This window comes from Mustela lutreola, chromosome 4, assembly GCF_030435805.1.
Source record: "Mustela lutreola isolate mMusLut2 chromosome 4, mMusLut2.pri, whole genome shotgun sequence".
In the NCBI taxonomy this organism is placed as follows: Eukaryota; Metazoa; Chordata; class Mammalia; order Carnivora; family Mustelidae; genus Mustela; species Mustela lutreola.
The window spans coordinates 70797108-70817021 of NC_081293.1; the positions used below are offsets into that span (position 1 = coordinate 70797108).

Sequence of the window (19914 nt, forward strand, 5' to 3'; positions counted from 1 at the left end):
ATAGTTAGTTTGACAAAGTGAGCCTCCGTGTAAAGTGAGGTGTAGGGTGTGGAATATGTCCACAGAGAAAAGATGAGACTGAGTTGTTGGATGAATAAAAGGGAGAGAGTGAGAAAACAAAATCCGATTCCCATATGTACCATTCCACTATCACACAACATGGTGCAATACACAGCAAACCCCAGGTGAAAAATGACCCAATGCAGAGGGAGGGGAAAATATGAAAAACCCCAGGTTTTCCTGACCCCTTTCAGCCCTATAGGGAATGTTTGAGGAAGGTGAAAGCCTGTAGAGAAGGAAAAATTCTTCTCTCTCCTTCAAGCTCTTCCAGGTGGACCAAGAATTAAATTTCTAGGAGACATAATAACAGGAGAACAAAAGCAAAGTTTTATTACATGTGATGTGAGACCCAATAATGAAACTAAGACCTAAAGAAATGAGCAAGGTGGGTAGTTTTTATGCTTTTCAGACAAAGAGACTACATTGATGAAGAGCAGGTAGGATAAAGAAAATGGGGGTTTGGGAGCTTTAATTAGTAGGGAATCCCAAGCAGAATGCAGGCTGAGGGCATAGAGTTATGAAAACTGTAGCAAGGTTTGTTTTTATAGCTCTTTGGCTCTAAAGTCCCTCTTGCTGGTGATAAGGATGTCTCTGTTTCTTAGCACAATGAGTATTTTTCATATGGGAGGTTTGTTCCCTGCTTTCATGGGGACAGGGGAGGGTCTGAGTGTCCTGGCCAGCTATTTTTTAAGTAGCTGCTCTTTAAAATAATCAATATACCCAAGTGGCCCATCTTGGGGCGACCTGCCTTTGGCCCCTGCACCTTGCTGTGGAACTATATAAAGACATTAATGAACATGAAACATTATTGTGTGTATTTGTTGTATGAAAATGAACCTGATGAAAACTCTTTTCCTGAAGCGTTCAAGTCCTTATCTCTGAGTGTTTACCATTTTGTGACAGATGAATATTTAAAATTTTTAGTATAGGGTTACATCCTTTTCCCTAATGCATACTTTTTAATCACCTGGAGTTAATTTACATTCTGTTATTAAGAGAGCTGTAGGCTAGGTTGTAACTACTTAAACGGGCTGGCTTAATTTGACACAGTTCATTTGCATTAAATATCACCCAACTCTAGAAAAATCATTTATTTCCATTTACTTCATGTCTGTCTTTTGTTTTTTGCTTCTCTCCCTCATTTCCGTCCATGGCCCAGCTTCCCACTAGTCACACCTTCCCTTCCCAGAATTTTTCCCTAATGGTTCCTCCCATTATGGAATGTGTGGGTGAGCAATGACTTGGGATTCTTGGTATTCGACCTCACAACAGACATCAATAACAACAGAAAGTGTTTTGTTTTAGGGACACCTGGGTGGCCCAGTTGGTTAAGCAGCCGACTCTTGGTTTTGGCTCAGGTCATGGTCTTTGTGGGGTCATGGGTGGGTCCCCAGTCTGGCTCCACAATTAGCACAGAGGGAGGGAGGAAGGAAGGAAGGAGGAAAGAAAGAAAAGAAAGAAAGAAAGTTAGTTGGTTGGTTTGAGCTTAGTGCAAAAAGAGTCAGAAGGCTGGATCTAGAAGCAGGTTTTGAAGAATTAGATAGGATTTAGAAATAGCAAACTCTCAGAGAAGGTGGGGAGTCCTGGTGTGTTTCAAGAACAATGAGGATGGTCGAACAAGCATTTTGTTGTTTCCCAGTTTGTGCTGTCCCACACGGTGAGAGCATGTGTGTCCCCAGCATGGCATCAGCCTTGGTCATACAAGGCTTGTCTTGACCAATGAAGAGAGGGTGTAGTTGGTATATCTCGTCTCTCTTTTTAATTTTCTTCCCTTGGTCACGGGAGTGGCATGTTCCTATAAAGGCTGCTCCTTCCACCCCATTCCCAGAGTGGAGACAATCAGAGGAGAGCTGATGGCTTGAGAAATCAGCATCAAGGGTGGCAGGCCACTGAGTGTCAGAATTGCGTGAGAGCTGACTAATACAATAAATAAACTATCTTGACTAAAACATAGAGTTGGTATCAAAGGATGAGTTGCCGGAGGTAAGTCCAGAGAGGTTAGAACAAGGCTCTTGAGTGTTCCCAGGAAATATGACTTATCCTGTAACTGGTAGAAATTGCTTTGGCTCTTGGTAGATTCAACAAAACTTTAAGGAAGGCACATATTGCCTTAGAAAAGAAAGTCCTCCATTCAACATTTGTTCAGCAAATATTCACTGACCACTTAGGAAGAATAAGCATTCGAAAGTCAGCTACAAGCAATCATCTCTTGTGAGCTGGGTCAAGTGCAGTGTAGGAGAGAAACGGGTGCCTACGTCATGTCGTTAGAGCTAAGTAAGAACAGAAGGGCTGGGAGTCTCAGTGAAAGGGCATCTGTCCTGACATGGGGGGCAGGGAAGGCATCCCAGAGCCCTTCAAGACAGTTTAATTGAGGTTTCCAACGTGGTAGAGTAGGAAGAATTTAAAAACACTAAAAAAGACATGGGTTTGGAAGAAAATATGGGCAGCTGTCAAATCTTTTACGTGGGGGAAATAGTATTTACTGATTTCTCCGGTGGAATTTATCTTTTCAGATTTGGAAGGATGGCCTGCAGTAATGACAAGTAAGAAAATGTTTAGTGTGAAATAACTCTCCTACCCCTTTCAGCTCTCACTGTAACGATTTTAAAGCCTCACAGCTTACAATCAGGCTGTGATCACTCACCCATTGACATATGCATTTGTTTCCCAGTCCACGGTGAAATTACTTTAAAATGCAACTGAAAGTTATCATCTTTTCTCTTCTATTTTCCCGTGGAATGTATTTTTGATTTTTCAGAAATGCAACTGATCTTTCTCAGGCCAAACCTAGCCAACATTTCTCAGTGTGGCCGTGTCCATAAGATCATCACATATACTTTTTCATAGAAATGTCTCTATCATGTGACAATACTACCTTAATTAATGCACGAAAGCCCCTATATATGTTCACCGTTGCTATTTGTCATAACAAAATGCTCTCTCCTTTCTGTGATTTATTATCTGGTCATGTTAAGTTTTTCCTATATTTGTAGTTATTGCTCTAAAAAATGCTGTGCGGACAGGCTTGATATGTCACATATGGATTAATTACTACAAGCACATTCTCAGAAAAAATGTTGAGAACAGCAATATTAATAGAACCTAATAGACTCACTATACCAAGTTGAATGTGATCCCAAGGAAAATGAAATGTATAAAGAAGCCAAATAAAAATAGGCTGATTTGTCTTCCCCCAAAATATTCTTTAAGAACCTTAGGACAGGCATACCAGGGTGGTGCAGTGAGTTAAGCATCCTGCTCGATTTCAGCTCAGGTATGTTTTCAGGGTCATGACAAAGAGCCTCCCTCCCCATGTGGTTCCACACTGTGCGGAGTCTGCTTGAGATTCTCTCCCTCTCCCTCTGCTCCTCCCACTCGTGCTCTCTCTCTCTCTCTCAAATAAACAAGTCTTGGGAAAAAAAAAAAGTTTAGGACAGAATGGAGTTTTTTAAAAAAATATGGTTTTCTAAGTAGACATCGAAAAACATGAAACAATGAACATATTATTTTTTAATTGATTATTAACATGTCCCAAGCATGCTGTAAGTATGTTCCATTCTCATGAGAGGCAGTGAGATAAATAGTCATCGTCATCATCATCATTTCACAGATGAAGGATGGAAGCTGAGAGTAACTGACTCACCTAAGGCCACAGAGTGGGGTTGGGAAAGGTTTGGCTTCTACCCTAGAGCTGAAGCCTGTAGGAAATAGCAAGTTTACACATGGGTTTTCTAAATTCTTAGGAATTAAGTATTTGAGAGTTCCAATATTTGATTTAAAAAAAAAATTCACTCTGGTTATGTTTTTGGTCATTTGAGCTCATGTACACTTGCTACCTGCTAGGCAGTTGGTCTCTTTTCCATGGTTCAGTAATGAATAAAAGGCATCTGTGTAGAGAGAAGAAAAATTCGCCAGCATCTGACTCATTCCCTTTTCTCTCTTCTTACACTGAAAATCACAGCCCTTGATATGACTCAGCTTGAAAGAAACAAAGACAACAACTATTTTATATATTTCAGACGTTGTTAGACAGTTTTTAAAAATGTATTTCCCTTAGGAATATCATTCAGTGTGACTTGGTCCACTATTCCTTCTGACCCTCCTGCTCAGCAGCTTCTGTGTTTCCCACCTGTAGGTCAGAAGAGCACACAGCCTCTAACACTGCTGGAAAGGACAAGCAGAAAGGGGAACTAATCTCCTCCCAACTTCACACTTGGCTAATTAGGTGTTACCTGGGAGTTCACACCTTTCTAGTAGCGGTGTTTTCTTTCTGCCTTAAAGTTCTTCTTAGGCACTTGATTTTTTGTGAGAATAAACAGAAATAATTTCATATATAAACATTCATCCAAATGAGCATGATTATGAGACATACTTCAAATCAGAATTCATCACTGAAGATATGAACAAGTAGTCTCCCTAGAGACTTCTTGATAGAAGAGGTTATAGATCCCAGACTGTCCTTTGAGGTTTTGTCCCAGTGTTTCCTGACCATGCCAAGAGGCATGCTTTTAAGTCTCCATAGAGTCAGTAACCCCCTGGGTGAGTACCCCAGCGGTGGGCTTCTACTTCTATTGATGTGACAGAATGGGTAGTAGGTCACTCTAAAGGGATCATGAGGAAAATAAAAGATGACTATAATGCCTAAGAAATACATATTTCTTGGCCCCCATTTCAAGTGGTATGCAATAAAATGGTGCTTAACAAATATTCAGTACATTTATTTCAATAAACATCCTTATATATCATCTGATTTCTTTCTATAAACTGGTGCTTAACAAATATTCAATAAATTTTATTTCAGTAAATGTCCGTATATATCATCTAATTTCTTTCTATAAAATGGTGCTTAACAAATATTCAATAAATTTTATTTCAATAAATGCCCTTATATATCATCTGATTTCTTTCTTCAGGAAGTTTTTGGTTACTAAACCCTAACTTTGATTTTAATGATTAAAGATTTTCCACAACTTTTTCTAGCCGATATTTGAAGTTTTGTCCAGTGAGGTCTTTATCTGACCTCAGACTATCAGCCAGTTTCCCAAACAAGAGGCATTCACAAAGTAACCTCAAATCAGGCCTCATGGTAAGGTGTATATTACAAAACGTGTTAACCAGATGATGATAAAGACAGATGATTATAAAGTTGCAGCTATTACTGTTTATTGCTTTGATGTAGTACAAGAGAAGAAGAGATGTGTGATTTTTCTTATTAACAATTTTAATTAACTTTTAATTGATTTCTGGGAAGATAAATGGTTTCATTATAGCATCACACACAGAGCTCCTTGGCTAGATAGTAAATATCAGTGCGAACTTCCTGACAGTATTGCTGATAATAAGGGGTTTTGTGTTTGGTTATCTTGTCCAACATCTACATAGTCATCTGTAATAGTCAAGAAATAGAACTACCTTGCTTAGCCAACCCATGTCACTTAATGTATGTGACCTTATTCATGCTCCTCCGTTAATTAAGAGATGGGAAAGGAAGGAAATAGCATTTTGCAAGCATTCTAGTTCCTCGGTCTCTATTAGATGGTAGTCTCAGTTACCTTAACATTTTTAGAGTACTTTCTTACAGAATATTACAGTCTTTTGTTTCATGTGTATCAGATGCACAGCCTTTCATGGAAGCTAGGCATTCAGGGAATTAAGTTGTAGTGAATTGGGTAAAAACATGTGGTGAGGGAGAGCTGAGGGGCACACTTACTATTATTATTGAATATATTACACATATTCTGTGCTTTAGCTGACATTGAACCATGTGGCCCCATTATACAGATGAACCCTCTAACGTTTATTTTTTACAGTCTACCTGTGGAATATGTATTTGGATATTCTCTTTCCACAAATCATCCCACTATAATATAGAGAATAGTGTGTTTTTGAAAAATGCAACACACAGAAATTAATGAGACAAGTTCTTTCCAAAAGGATTCATGGTTGTGGAAAAAGGGCTTTAACTGTGATGCAAAGAGGCATTGTCAAGTAGAGAATTCTGATTTGTGACATGACCTCCAAATGCTGGAACTTTCCCTACAAAGGGTAGAACGGGGGCCATGATTGGAGGAATGGATGGGTGATTGGAATGTCAGAGGTGAAAAAGGAATCTTTGTGGCAAGCCTTGAAGATAATGTCATGAAGTATATGTTGAGTCCTAGGGAAATGTCGAGAATTGATTTGATTTGAGTAGACAGCTTGTAGAAGAGAGCAGATAGTGAGGGAGTGCCAAAAATGTGGGTGGGAAGAGATCAGGCATAGGGGTCTTGGCTTCTTTGTATAGTTTGTGCAACATGTTAAAAGGAGGTAGCCTTTACTGGGGATTTCTAAATCTGGTGCATAATGTATCCCTCTTGAGAACTTCACCTCATTCACTAAAATAGTAATGTTACCTCAGGAATTATGAAGTAATAGAACATTTTAAATTTTATTTAATCTCAGTTTCCCAAATTTGTTTATTTGAACCCAGACTTTCCCTTCTCTCTTTACCTCCTCTCACTCTTGTCCCTGAAAGAATGTACTGGCATCCTGAGGGACATTAACTAACATTCCATAAAATGTAACACAAGGAAACTCGCACTCAGAGTTGCTTTATCAAGGCCATGGCTAAAACCCAATATCTCTTCCTCTTCCCCATGGCCTTTTTTATCAATTTCAGCCATTTGAAAAAATCCCCTCACTGTCCTGCTGAAAGCATATGTTTTTGATTATGTTTTCTCTTCCGTTTATTATTTCTCTTTAGACCACTCTATGAATCCAAACATGGCTGAGTGTGTACACCATTACAATAGTCATTTTCAACATGTCCTGGAGAACAAAGATTACGAAGTGGAAATATTGTGTGAAAAGTATCACAGACAGATTATTAAAAGAAGGCCTTATTCTTGGCATTGCTCTGTGAACTGTAGCAGTATTTAACAACTGTATGTCCCTCAAGATACTAGGAACTATTCTGCTAAACAAACAGTAGTGGAAACTATGATGAAATCCCTTCTGAAACGGTACTATAAACCCCTGGCGGGGGGCATTGAAGATAATAATGAACATCCTTTAGGTTGCTGAGGTTCCTGTCCTCGTGTAGATGGGTGACACTGATTTTGGAGGGAAAGAAGTTTAGTGGGAGGGCCAGGGAGTGTTGGATAATACCGCAGCCTACAGCTAAACTCACTGACACAGCTCTTCTTCCACGGGCAAGGCTAGAATTGTAGGTGTCCATAAGGGAAGAGTTTATACAACTTAACAAGCAAACCACAGGCTGTCTTTACAAGCAGATCTTAGAGAGGCATTAACCCAATTCTTCCTACCAAATTCACCACTCCCAAGTGGGAAAGGGAACAACAGAGGGCAGTTGTCTTGCTAAAATGCCCTTCCTCTTAGCAAGATGAAACATAGGGGAGGAAGTTCCTATTCAACAATCCTAAATAAAGAAGGCCTTAATAAAGCACTTCTCTGAGCTAATATACATTGGGAAGTTCCCAAGGGAAAATGTGGTTGATGTGATTAAGGTTAAGGAGCTCACAGTTTGGGGAATGCAGGTGGTTCATTCTGAAATGGAGGTCTGTTCTTATCTCTCAGTCTCTTGTCAGAGCAAGTGTCCTCACAATCCTCTAGAGAAGCTCTTGGCATAGGTTGTTACAATCAAATGTGAAAAGTCTCGTGCAAGTCACTGGTTACCAATGTAGTTACTACATTTGCATTGTTCTGATATTAATTATTAGGTTAAATCTATAGTAGTGTCTATTTACTTAAGTTTGCATATATTTTATTCAGTGGAACAGAAAAAAATGTCATTGCAACGATGAGAAATCCTTCTGTAGCTATAGTCTATCTTATTCATGTTACAATTGATGATCTGGGCCATGTTTGTGAATTTCATCTCTGGCATGCATAACGGTAAGAAAAGAGATTGAAAACTGCTCTCTACTCCACATATTTTATTTTATAGTTGAGATATCTCAGACCTAGAGAGAAAAAGTGACATATAAAAGTTAATGACATCAAAAAATAGTATGCTGGGAACACTGAGACCAATCAGCACTTGTACAATATAGCAATCTCTTCTTAGAGAACAGTCATTTGCCACCTTAACGTACATATCTCTCCTTGTCATTCTACAAAATGCTAAAAGTACAAAGATATTTACTTGTCATATGTTTGTTTGGGCTGTGATAAAATATCACTCTGTTTTTCTAAAAAATGATATTTTTTCAGCATAGAATCAATAGTTTCACCAAGGTGATCAAAGTACGAGCTTCAATTCCAATAATTCCAGTTTTAATTTTCAGATTCTTAACCAGATTCACAGAGGATAATAAAACAAGAGCCAAAGTAAAGCCAAACAATAGATGCACAATGACAAAAATAAATAAAATGAAATAAAATAATGAATTAAGAATTAAAACAGCTACTACATAGCAGTACTAATACATTCATTTATATATCTTAATATATATATGATTTATTTATGAATTTAAGTATTTATTGCATGCTTACTATGTGCCAGGAATTATGTGAGTCTTTCAGTGAAAACAGAAAAGCCCAGAACATATTCTTTTTTTTTTTTTAAGATTTTTATTTATTTATTTGAGAGAGAGACAGTGAGAGCGAGCATGAGCGAGGAGAAGGTCAGAGAGAGAAGCAGACTCCTCATGGAGCTGGGAGCCCAATATGGGACTCGATCCCAGGACTCCAGGATCATGACCTGAGCCGAAGGCAGTCGTCCAACCAACTGAGCCACCCAGGCGTCCCAACCCCAGAACATATTCTGATGGCATACCTTGTTGTACAAAAGGAGACCAGCTCTTAAATAAGTTCATTGGTAAATATATAATTAGAAATTATCAAAAGTGGCAGAAGTGGCAGGTATATGGCACTTTTGGCCTACGTACAACAGGATAATCTAATCTGCATTTCAGGAATCAGAGGAGGCTGCTTTGAGGAAGTAATGTTTAACTTGATGCTTGGAAGATGCATGAGTAGGGGGCTGGTGAGTGATAGCAGGAGCCCTATGGGCAGAGAGCCTGGGAGAAGTTTGGAGGTTAGAGAAAACAGAGTGAAAGCTGCATCTTCTGTGCAACCTCTTGATTGTATTAAAGGTTTGACTATTGCCCAAAGCAATGGAAATCATTGAAGGAGTTTACACAGAGGACTGATATCATTCTTTTCGCTTTTATAAAGCAAAATATCTGAAGGGATATAAGTGAAAGAAAAGAATTAGCAAGTAATTTAGTGATCTAAGCTGTAGTTGGTGGTGTCTCGGACCAAGATGGTTATGAGTGAGATATTATTTCCCCAGGGTTGTGGGGAAGGAACATATGATGGATAGACAGGGATTATTCTGTAAATGACTTTAGGTCTTGGACCTTGGTACTTAATATACTGTGTATCTCACAGCCTGGAGCTGAGTCTCATGCATGGTATTATATAAGCTTTTCTCAAATTATTGGATGAATGAGTAATTGAACAGATAAAAGATGGAGAGCTCAGAAATATCTACTTTACATCTTACATAACCTCATATGGTAGTAGAAGACCATTTACTGAAAGGGGAAGTGTGGAAGTAAGTAAGATTTGGACGCAGGAGTAATGAAGAGTTCAATCACAGACATATTAAGCTTCTGATTCTATGAGACAGAATATTGGCCCCCAGATATGCCCTACCTACAAATATGTTACCTCACATGGCAAAAGGAGCTCTATAAATGTGATTAAGATTAAGGAGCTCACAATAGGGGAAATTGTTCTGGATTGTCCAAGTGGGACACAATGCAATCATGCAAGCCCTTGGAACTGGAAAAGGTTGGGAACAGAATAAATCAGAGGGATGATATGGAAGAAGAAAGAGGAGAGGGTCAAAAGTGTGAGAATTATTGCTGACTTTAAAAATGGAGGAGATGGCCATGGACTATGGGTGGCCTCTAGAAGCTGAGAATGGTCCTCATATGACAACCAAAAAGGAGGTGGAGATCTCAATCCTACAACTCAAAGCAACTGAATTCTGTCAACAACTCCAAAAAGCAAGGAACTCAGTAAGTGAACTTCCCTTACAGCCTCCGGAAAGAAACACAGCCCTGCCTTGTACTTTGATTTTAACCTAGTAAGACGCCTGTTGAACTTCTGACCTATGGAGCCATAAAATAATAAATTTGTCTTTTGTAAACTGTTAAATTTGTGGTCATTCATTATGGCAGGTGTAGAAAACTAACAGAGATATGTACGAGGCATTCTTGTGGAGATGGCTAAGCAGCTAGAGGTGTATAAAACAATACTACACAACACCCCTCCCCCACATGTGTATGCACACACACACACATTAGTCAAATGGAATCATTGTATAAAACCTTCCATTATATGGATGAATGAAAACATAATTTGAACAGGAATCATTTAAATTACCGGTTATATAAATGATTGATTTTGTGATTGTAAAAATTCCCACAGACAGAAAAAGTCACTGAAATTTCCACAAATGTCGCCATTAAGAAATAAGAGCTATTTATATTATATTACTGGAGTACATTTTTCTATTTACTTATGCAATGATTCAAACCAAAAAAAGAGGGGGGGTTCTTTTTTTTCCCCTGAGGGGGCTATTGTTGTCGTTTGGTTTTTCCTCTGAGTGACAAGCTTGACGGATTTGTCATTAATTTGTATGGCAAATTTTAGGCGCAACGTAAAGAATGTTTTAGGCGCAATGTAAAGAATGGAAACTCTTCAACTTGTTCCCTGTGTTTCTTCCTCTTTGGGCGTTCCTGCAGTGCCTTCTCCGTCTCTTCTCAGGCTTTAAACCTCAAGCATTTGTGTTTAGATGAGTCGAAGGGGCAAATCCCACTGGCATGTCTGGCATTAAGACATAGAGAAGGAGCAGAATTGCAAACATGACTCACATCTTGGACTTTACCACTTTACCTCAAACAAGGCATAAGCATTCAGCCATGCCCCCAACACATTTCAGCAGAATTTGTAAACTTGGATATACACCTGCATTTATGCTATTAAAATCCATCCTTTTGCATCCCAGGCTTTGTGGATATTAAGTGATTTTATTGTATCCATAGCTCATAATGCAGTCAAGTGTCTTCCTTCCTTAACTTAATATCAGTTTTAGGGCAGGATTATACAACAGTTTGTGGCTTCTACTACTTACTCCAGTTTCTTTGCAAATCAGTAGCATAATTAAACACAAAATGCAAAATAGTAAACATTCGGGTGCACAGACCTGGGGATAAAAATATATGTATATAAAAAATATATGTTTATAAAAAATAAAAAATAAAAAATAAAAAAAAAAAAAAAAAAATGCAAAATAGTTAATAGTAACAGTCATCATTTATATCACACTTGCGTTTATATAAGATTAATTCTCTTAACACCCCATTGGAAGAATATTCACTTGAAATTTACATATTTTATTTGATGCAAAGTGGTTGTGATGCAACTTAAAAATTTTATTTAATATGTTATTATAATAACAATAATTCTCAATTATCATTTGAAGATTGTATTCCAATATTAAAGAAGAGCCCTCTTCAAGTGCTGCCTGATTTCGGTACCTTGACTCTCTTTTGGGGTTGGGAGCAGATTTAGTTTTAAATCTAAGTTTCATGTATTTATTTATTCAACATTCATTAATTCCAGAAATATTTATAAAGTAGTTTTATATGTACAAGAACTAGGGCACGATATATTTATTTCTTTTGTAATTCTAAGCAGGAGCTTTAAATTCCATAAGACACCATTCTCTCATTTACAAAATGGGAACAACTGTTTTATTCATAAGACCATGGTGAGGATTGGGCACCTGGGTGGCTCAGTCAGTTAAGTGTCTGCTTTCAGCTCAGGTCATGATCCCAGGGTCCTGGGATTGAGTCCCACATTGAGCTCCCTGCTTTGTGGGGAGCCTGTGTCTCCCTCTCTTTCTGCCCCTCCCTTGCTTGTATACTCTCTCTCTCTCTTTTGCTTTCTCTCAAATAAATAAAAATAAAATCTTTTTAAAAATAACATGGTAAGGATTAAATGAGATATATAGTGCTTGACAAAATATATAGGAAATGAATAAACAAAGTGTTTGAACAAAAAATACTGTAACATCTTAAGTTGTCATCTAGCACATTATGTTACATTAATTAAAAACTACCTGTGTTTTCCTGATTTAGAATTCAAAATCATTAAAGAAATGATAGTACAGGAAAAATCCAGTATTTTTATAATGTGAGTTTTCTTTTGCAATATTATATTGTTAATGATATTATCAATGTATGTCATGGTCATTCTGAATGAAGAATAATTCAACTATAGTGTATTTCTTCTCAAGTTCTAGAATTTTCATTACATTGTCATTATCTTTTTACTTTTTCCCCAGAGAAAAAAGAATTTTCAGTAAAAAATATGTCGTGATTTTTCAACTGTCTCCTTCTAGCAGGGCACCATAGCAAAATGTAATGTGCAAAAAGCATGACAAAACATAGTAGCTGAATGCCTCTGTTTTTCATCTCTATTCAGGCAACAGACCCTGATGCTGGGATAAATGGCCAAGTGCACTACAGTTTGGGCAACTTCAATAACCTCTTTCGCATCACATCCAATGGGAGCATTTACACAGCAGTGAAGCTTAACAGAGAGGTCAGAGACTACTACGAGCTTGTTGTTGTGGCCACAGACGGAGCTGTGCATCCCCGCCACTCAACACTCACATTGGCCATCAAAGTTTTGGATATTGATGATAACAGCCCCGTGTTCACCAATTCAACATACACTGTCGTTGTGGAGGAGAATCTGCCAGCTGGGACCACCTTCCTCCAGATAGAGGTATGTGGGGGTATCCAGACAAGTCCTGGATCCCACATTAGAAGATCTGCTGTCTGCAGAAGGTTGCAGACTTAGCAAATAAAAAGACAACACACCCAGTTAAATTCTAATTTCAGATAAACAATAAGTAAAGTCTTAATAGAAGTATCTTCCCCATGTTGCATATTGGTTTTATGTAACAACCTTACTTCAGGGATATACCAACAAGTAAGAGGAGAAAAGGTGCACTTCTAAGAAATCAAATAAGATCATCTTATTTGATTTAAATGTATTAAAAATACATTTTTTAATTTATAAAATCAGTGCTATATATTTACTGTAAAAACTGACAATATAATATTCTATAAAGAAAAATTTAATAATCTCCCATTTTGTACCTCCAGAGTACTTGGTGTTAAATTTTTAAGTGTATTTGTGACATTTATCTTTGTGCTCACACAATATGAAATAAAATGTTTTCATATTTACATACAGGTAAATATGCATGTAGGCAGGTGTGTGCATATATACCTATGTATGCATGTTTTCAAGTAAATATTTCCGTATTGATAGTATATGTAAATATGCATTATGCAGTATATGCATGCATTACTACATATGTACATATTCAAATAAGTAGTTCTATATTTACATATATATAAATGCACATTATCCAGGTATGTGCATATTCCTATGTTTGTATGTCTCTATAGATACATATGGACACATATCTATACTTATACACACACACACACATACACCCAGGTAGAGATTTTCCCTATATTTTACAGAAAGAGGATATTGCTGAACCCATTCTTTTTTTCACTTTTGGTGAAAAACTGGCTTCCTTCCAGAGGTCTGACTCTCCTTTTGAATAGTACCCCCATATCCAAGCATTTTTTCAGTCCTTGGCTACAGTATCACCAGAAACTCTGGACATTCTGATTTAGTAGGTTAGGTAGCTTACGCTGGCTTAGACATCTGCATTTTAAGCAACCACCCCTTTTAATTTTGACATAGATGGTTCATAAAGTATAATTTTGGGGGGAAAAAAGGATTCTAACAAAAGAATTATAAAAAAGAAAAAAAGGATTCTAGTCCTTCCTTGACTTGCCTTCCACAACTTGAACCCTGTTAGCATGGGTTTTACGAACTTGCATTTTTTTCATGATTTAACTCAATAAATATTTAGGCAAAAACATTAATTTTAAAAGGGCAGGTGCCAGCCAGGGAAAGGTCCATATTTCTCCATTTATTCTTCTGTTCATCTATTTATTCATCCATTTGTTCAACATGGGTATTTCCAGGGTTTATTGTATGCCAGCTCCTCTGCTAGACTTTGGGGATTCTAACATGGAAAGACACATTTCCTGCCTTCACTGGGTTCTCAGTCTGGCATGGCAAACAGACAAGTAAATCCTTAATTGCGATAGAGGTTCTTAGAGCAAGGGCCTCAGAGATGACAGGTGGAACTCTCAACCTAATCTTGAGAGTTTAGATATCCAGTATTGAGATTTAGACAGTTGCATTCTACAGTGTGAACTGAGGAGGATAGAGTAAGAGTTATTCTAGCAAAGAAGAAGAAATATTATTCAAGGCATTGGAACAAACCTGCTTGAGATCCTAGAGAGGAGACAGAGAAGAGCTACAGGCTGGAAATTGTATGGATCCCCCTCTCTATGTTCAGGAAAGTGAAGTTAACCCAAAATGGAATGGAAAACAAGAAGGATTTTAGATAGGAAAAATGACATAATCAAATCTGTGTTTTCCCAATGTCTTCTTGTGATGATGGTAACTGACAGTAGGGAGCCAAGGCAGGAGTTCACATAGCAGATGCATGGGTTCCTGTGTGCGCATCCTAACACAGCTCATGTCCCCCCATCCCCCTGATCCTGTTCCAGTTCCTCCACCAGAGCTGCCTTGGCCAGTCTGTCCTTGTCATCCTGGGAGACCTGCTGCTAGAACACGTCACCCCCAATTCTGAACACCTCTCAATTGCCATGTCCCTGTTTTCTTTCTATTGTGGTATTTGTGTTCTTTTTTTTTTTTTTTTTCTTGAGACATTAACCTGGAGGGCAGTATTTGTGTCTTGATTCATCTTGTGCTTCTCCTGCATAATAACTACTCCATAAAGGTTGATCAAGTGAAGGAAGTATAGTAAACTGAGCCTTAGAAATATAGAATCCTTGTAAGGAGAAATTATTACTTAAATTTCCTTCATTTCCTTATACTCCATTAATAATCTGTCATGTTTATGAAAAACAATGCAATAAAACTTTATTTATATTTAAAAGATTATTTCTCAAGGTTATTCAATTAGCAAGAAATAATACAATAATTTATGACAGTAATAATTTTTTTACAGTGATATGATTCTTTTAGTTAGTGATTTCTCAGGGAAAATAAATATAGTAATAAGTTTTTTTTTAAGAAGACAAAATGTCATGAATGTCTGTCTCTCTACCTCTGTTTCTCCCTCTTTCTCTCTTTGGTAAATTACTTAACAAACATGCTTGTCTCTGAAACATGCCTTGTGATCAGTGTGAAGTTCATGCTGTCCTGGGTGCTGACCCATGACCTCCATCAGCCTTGCATTCCTCTGGTTTGGTAACACCACTGATACCATCGTCCTTCTGCTTTACTTCTTACAGGCCAAGGATGTTGACCTTGGAGCAAATGTGTCTTATCGGATCCGAAGCCCGGAAGTAAAGCACTTTTTTGGACTACATCCATTTACAGGAGAACTCTCTCTTTTAAGGAGTTTGGACTATGAGTCGTTTCCAGAGCAGGAAGCAAGCATCACATTTCTTGTGGAGGCCTTTGATATTTATGGAACGATGCCACCTGGCATTGCTACGGTCACTGTGATAGTAAAGGTAAGGAGCATGGATGACTCCTGGTGGCTAACTCTATACTCTCTTCTGAGTTTGAACTATATTAAATATCCAGGGCTGTTATTCTTAAAAACACAGTAGTACTGGACCCAGAACATACAGTCTGAAATGTGTTAGACTTGAGAAGTAGCCAAATTGTTGAAGTAGGATAGATACATTTGAACAAAATACTAAATAAGAATTTAACCACTGTGGCTGCCCAAATGTTCCCATAGCTCTGCAATTTTATTTATTTATTTTAATTTTTTAAAAGATTTTTTTTAAATTTATTTGACACAGAGAGAGAGAGAGACCACAAGCAAGAAGAGAGGCAAGCAGAGACAGAGAGGGAAGCAGGTCCTCCACTGAGAAGAGAGCCCAATGTGGGGCTCAATCCCAGGACCCCGAGACCATGACCGAAGCCGAAGGCAGAGGCCCAACCCAATGAGCTACCCAGGCTCCCCAGTTCTACAATTTTAATCTAGTTCCAATTTCTCCAGACTAGTTTATTCCAAATTTCACAGCACCAGGGATAATAATTTCATCCAAACCCTTCAATTTAAAAATTTTAAAAAGAAAAGATTATGGAAAAGGCAAGAGTTCTAAGGCCTCAGAGCTAATTAGTCTGTAAGCTGAGATTCTGGAATGAAATAAGCTTTGGGACTGAGTGGAATCAGAGTCGAGCTCAGCTCAGCCATGTTCAAGGTTTGTGACCATGAGGTCTTTATTGGCCGTGCCAGATTTCTTGTCTCATTCATTGTGATAATATGTGCCAAGTGATTGCTTCAGAGAGCATGGTATCTTAGACCTTTTGGGATTTAAGTGATTTTAGGGTGTGCCTTTAAAAGAAGACATGAGGAGAGATTTATCAGTTCTCAAACATTACTGTAGGTAAAGGTCACCTGAGCTGTGTCCTAAACTGTCAGATTGCTCTGCTCCTTCCCAAAGGAGCCCTCTTCCCATGGGGAAGGCATCACCAGTGCTTTTCTGCAGATGGATTTTTGCTTAGAATGAAAGGAAGTTAGGTACTAGGGATGTCTCCAATTCTTGAAAGGTTCTCTCAAGAGAGAGGAGATGAATGCAAGTTCATAATGGTACACAAAGTCATAAGGTATATAAGGTCATAGACAATGTTTTTACTATGCTCTTTTTTTTGCATTTTTTGTTTTGTTTTTTACTATGTTTATTTTTATAGGTTACTGCAATATGGAAATGGTGGAATAAGAAATAATCACTTTTTTGGGGTTTTTGTTTGACTGTTTAACTGATAACTCATACATACTACTGATTTTCTTAGACAATAAAATACTGGTATGAATACACAGAAGATTGTTAGAGACTGTGCCAATATAGAATTAGCATGACGTTGTTTATCATATAGTAACTACTCTAATGTTAGTGACTATAAGATCTTTAGGCCTGGGTTTTAGTTTTTTTGCTTTGTTTTATTGTTTTATAGATACTCCTGAAGTCACAGGGACACATAAATTATTCCATTGTCTCCTCTTTACACTTGACCTAGCTGGCCTGCCAGTGCACTCCTGATATTTCTTCCCTGGAGACTTGCTGTCTCCCCTAAATTATTGTGACACATGCATCCCTTCTATTCTCAGATGCCTGAAAGCTGTCTGGAGAGTCTTATCAGGGTCTGACTTCCTTCTTTTTCAGGCATCCACAATGGCTTTTTACCCACTTCTTCCATTGTGTGTCTCTCTAGCCTAAGAAATTATATATATATATATATTCGGAGAGTTAAAATTTTATGCAGCATTAACTCCTCTTTGGGAATAGATATTTGAGTTATTAGACTCTTTCCTTGGGTCTAAATTCAGTTTGTGTGTCTCTTTCCAAAGACTGACGTTCCAGTGGATTGGAGAAGGATCAATCACTGATGGCCCAAGAGGTTTTAGTTCATATTTTAAAATATAATTTTTCCACACTATTGTGGTGTGACATTTAGAAATTTAGAAATATGTTTACAAAAATACTTTAGGGACATGATAATGTTTTACTTATGAAGATATCTGAACAAGTAAAGAAATGAAGAAGGCTAAGATAAGCCTGACCTGAGTGAACTAACAATATGGCGGAATGGCTCAGGACCAAGTGAAAACTTAGGCCATCTTATCTTGTCTACACTTGCCTAACCCTGTGGTTTGGTGGAAATGAACACACACAAAATTAAAGATAGAAAAATGGCCATTTATTTGGCTGTTTTGAACAATAAGGGAAGACTTGCCACTAATGACTCTACACATTCTTCCCAGATACACAGATGGATACTCAGTGGGATGGCCTTGTGTCTCAGGGTGGGTGTGGTTCATCAAGGAGATGATTCATCATCTAAACCATCACAGACTCTGACTTGGCTGCTCTGGATTCAGTGTGGATTGATTTGTTTGGATTTTTTTTTTTTTTTTGATAGAAGTCTTTGGAGTTGGATTAGATCCAAAAATATCATGTAATCAAGCAGAAAGTGCTCTAAATAAGTCTTGGTCTCTACCTGGCACTGAAGCTTCTTAAACTGGATTTCATGTTCCCTGATCATCCCTTTATTTTAATATATGGATGTCCCCTAAGGCTATCATGTTGGCATGTGGAAAGGGTTTGCTCATCAGTAGACTCATTCTTTCTTCAGAAGCGGAAGGGTGTTGATCTAATTTTTGTTGTCTCTGTTGCTTTACCGTATTTAGAGAAATCAAGCAGTTTCGTTGGTCAGGTCTTCCTGACCTGTACTAAATTATTCCTGCTTTATTATACATTTATGACAAAACTTAATCAGCCAGCATTCAATTCTAGATATTTTTTTTTTCTTTTAAAGATTTTATGTCTTTATTTATTTGAGAGAGAGAAAGAAGATACACAAGCGTGCACAGGCTGGGAGAGCACAGGGGATGGGAGAGAGCGGGATAAGGAATCTGAGGTGGACTCTATGCTGAGTATGGAGCCCGCCACAGGCCTAGATCTCACAACCTTGAAACTCCTGACCTGAGCTGAAACCAAGAGTTGTCCCCGTAAACCAGCCACCCAGGTGCCCCAATTCTAGACATTTCCAATGCCACATCCTTTTTTCAAGGTGATGAAAGCATAATAAAATTTGCAGAACATTTCCCCAAATGCAGGCTGACACTTGCTTTTCTCTCTTCTGGTCGCTCAGGGTGACATTATCCCAGAGAAGAACTTTAAAACTGTTACCTAATATTGGAGCCCATAAAAACATCGTGCTTGTTTGTTTTGAAGGGAAGAATGGAACACAATTCCCATTTCTCCACAAATGTAGGTCTTTCCCAAGCATGCAGATTTTCTGTCATTGTTCTGTTTACTTGCAGTATGACAAGCTGTTTTGCTGATAACATAATTGCATAGTACTTGCTAAGAGAGATTTCTACCCAAAACAGTCACCACAGGGAAAGCATCTTGAAGATCTTTCTTTGAAAATGAGAAGACACATAATTTTCTTTTGTAAAGAAGAAGAAGAAAAAAAAAGATCAAATGCTTAGTATCTAGTCTATCAAACATTTCTAATTGGAGTGAGAGTGGGAAAACTGAAGTGATATTTGGAAAGAAAGCTATTTCAACTGTAGAAAGAAAGTAGAGTTTTATCATAGGTACCCAGAGTGCTTTCTTAGTGATCCAGAACAAAACCAATGATGACCAGATGCATAATATGTGTTTTTGTTGCAATGTCTCTGCAGAACATGGAAACACAAGGCCTTCTTCACTGTACATTTTATTGCATATACTGAATAATTGAATATATAATGGTAAATTAGATGATGTGAATAAATCTCTGAAAAACAAAAATCAAATTCTATACAGTTTCAGGCATATAATCCAGAGAAAAATCTGTCCTTACAAACGGAGTTGTGATATAATATAGAAATATGCAGAAAGAAAAGGTCTATCTTCTGTGATAAACCAAAAGTGGAAGACCAGTCAGAAAAGTCGAAATGTGTAAATGGCTCTGCAATACTGGATAGCCTCATGAAGGATTGTCTTAAGACGAGCAGATGACCTAAGTCCTTCTGTTTATTGTCACCCCGGTGGGGGAATGGCAGTAGCACAAGTGGATGAGGGAGACCCTTCCATGCAGGTTCCAGGGAGAACTGGAAGGACCAGACGTGAAATAATATCCATGAGGACCAACTGTTGAGTCTTAGAAGATGGAGGGAGTCTTAGAAGATGGAGCTAGTTT

General features: G+C 37.9%; 1 protein-coding gene across 1 annotated transcript in view; it reads left to right on the plus strand.

Moving 5' to 3' along the window:
- Positions 1 to 19914, plus strand: part of PCDH15 (protocadherin related 15) — a 723362-nt gene that overhangs the window by 481023 nt on the left and 222425 nt on the right. The window contains exons 19-20 of the mRNA XM_059172504.1: positions 12562 to 12867; positions 15498 to 15722. Of these exons, the coding sequence (XP_059028487.1) occupies positions 12562 to 12867; positions 15498 to 15722 (531 nt within the window). The remainder of the gene's footprint in view (positions 1 to 12561; positions 12868 to 15497; positions 15723 to 19914) is intronic.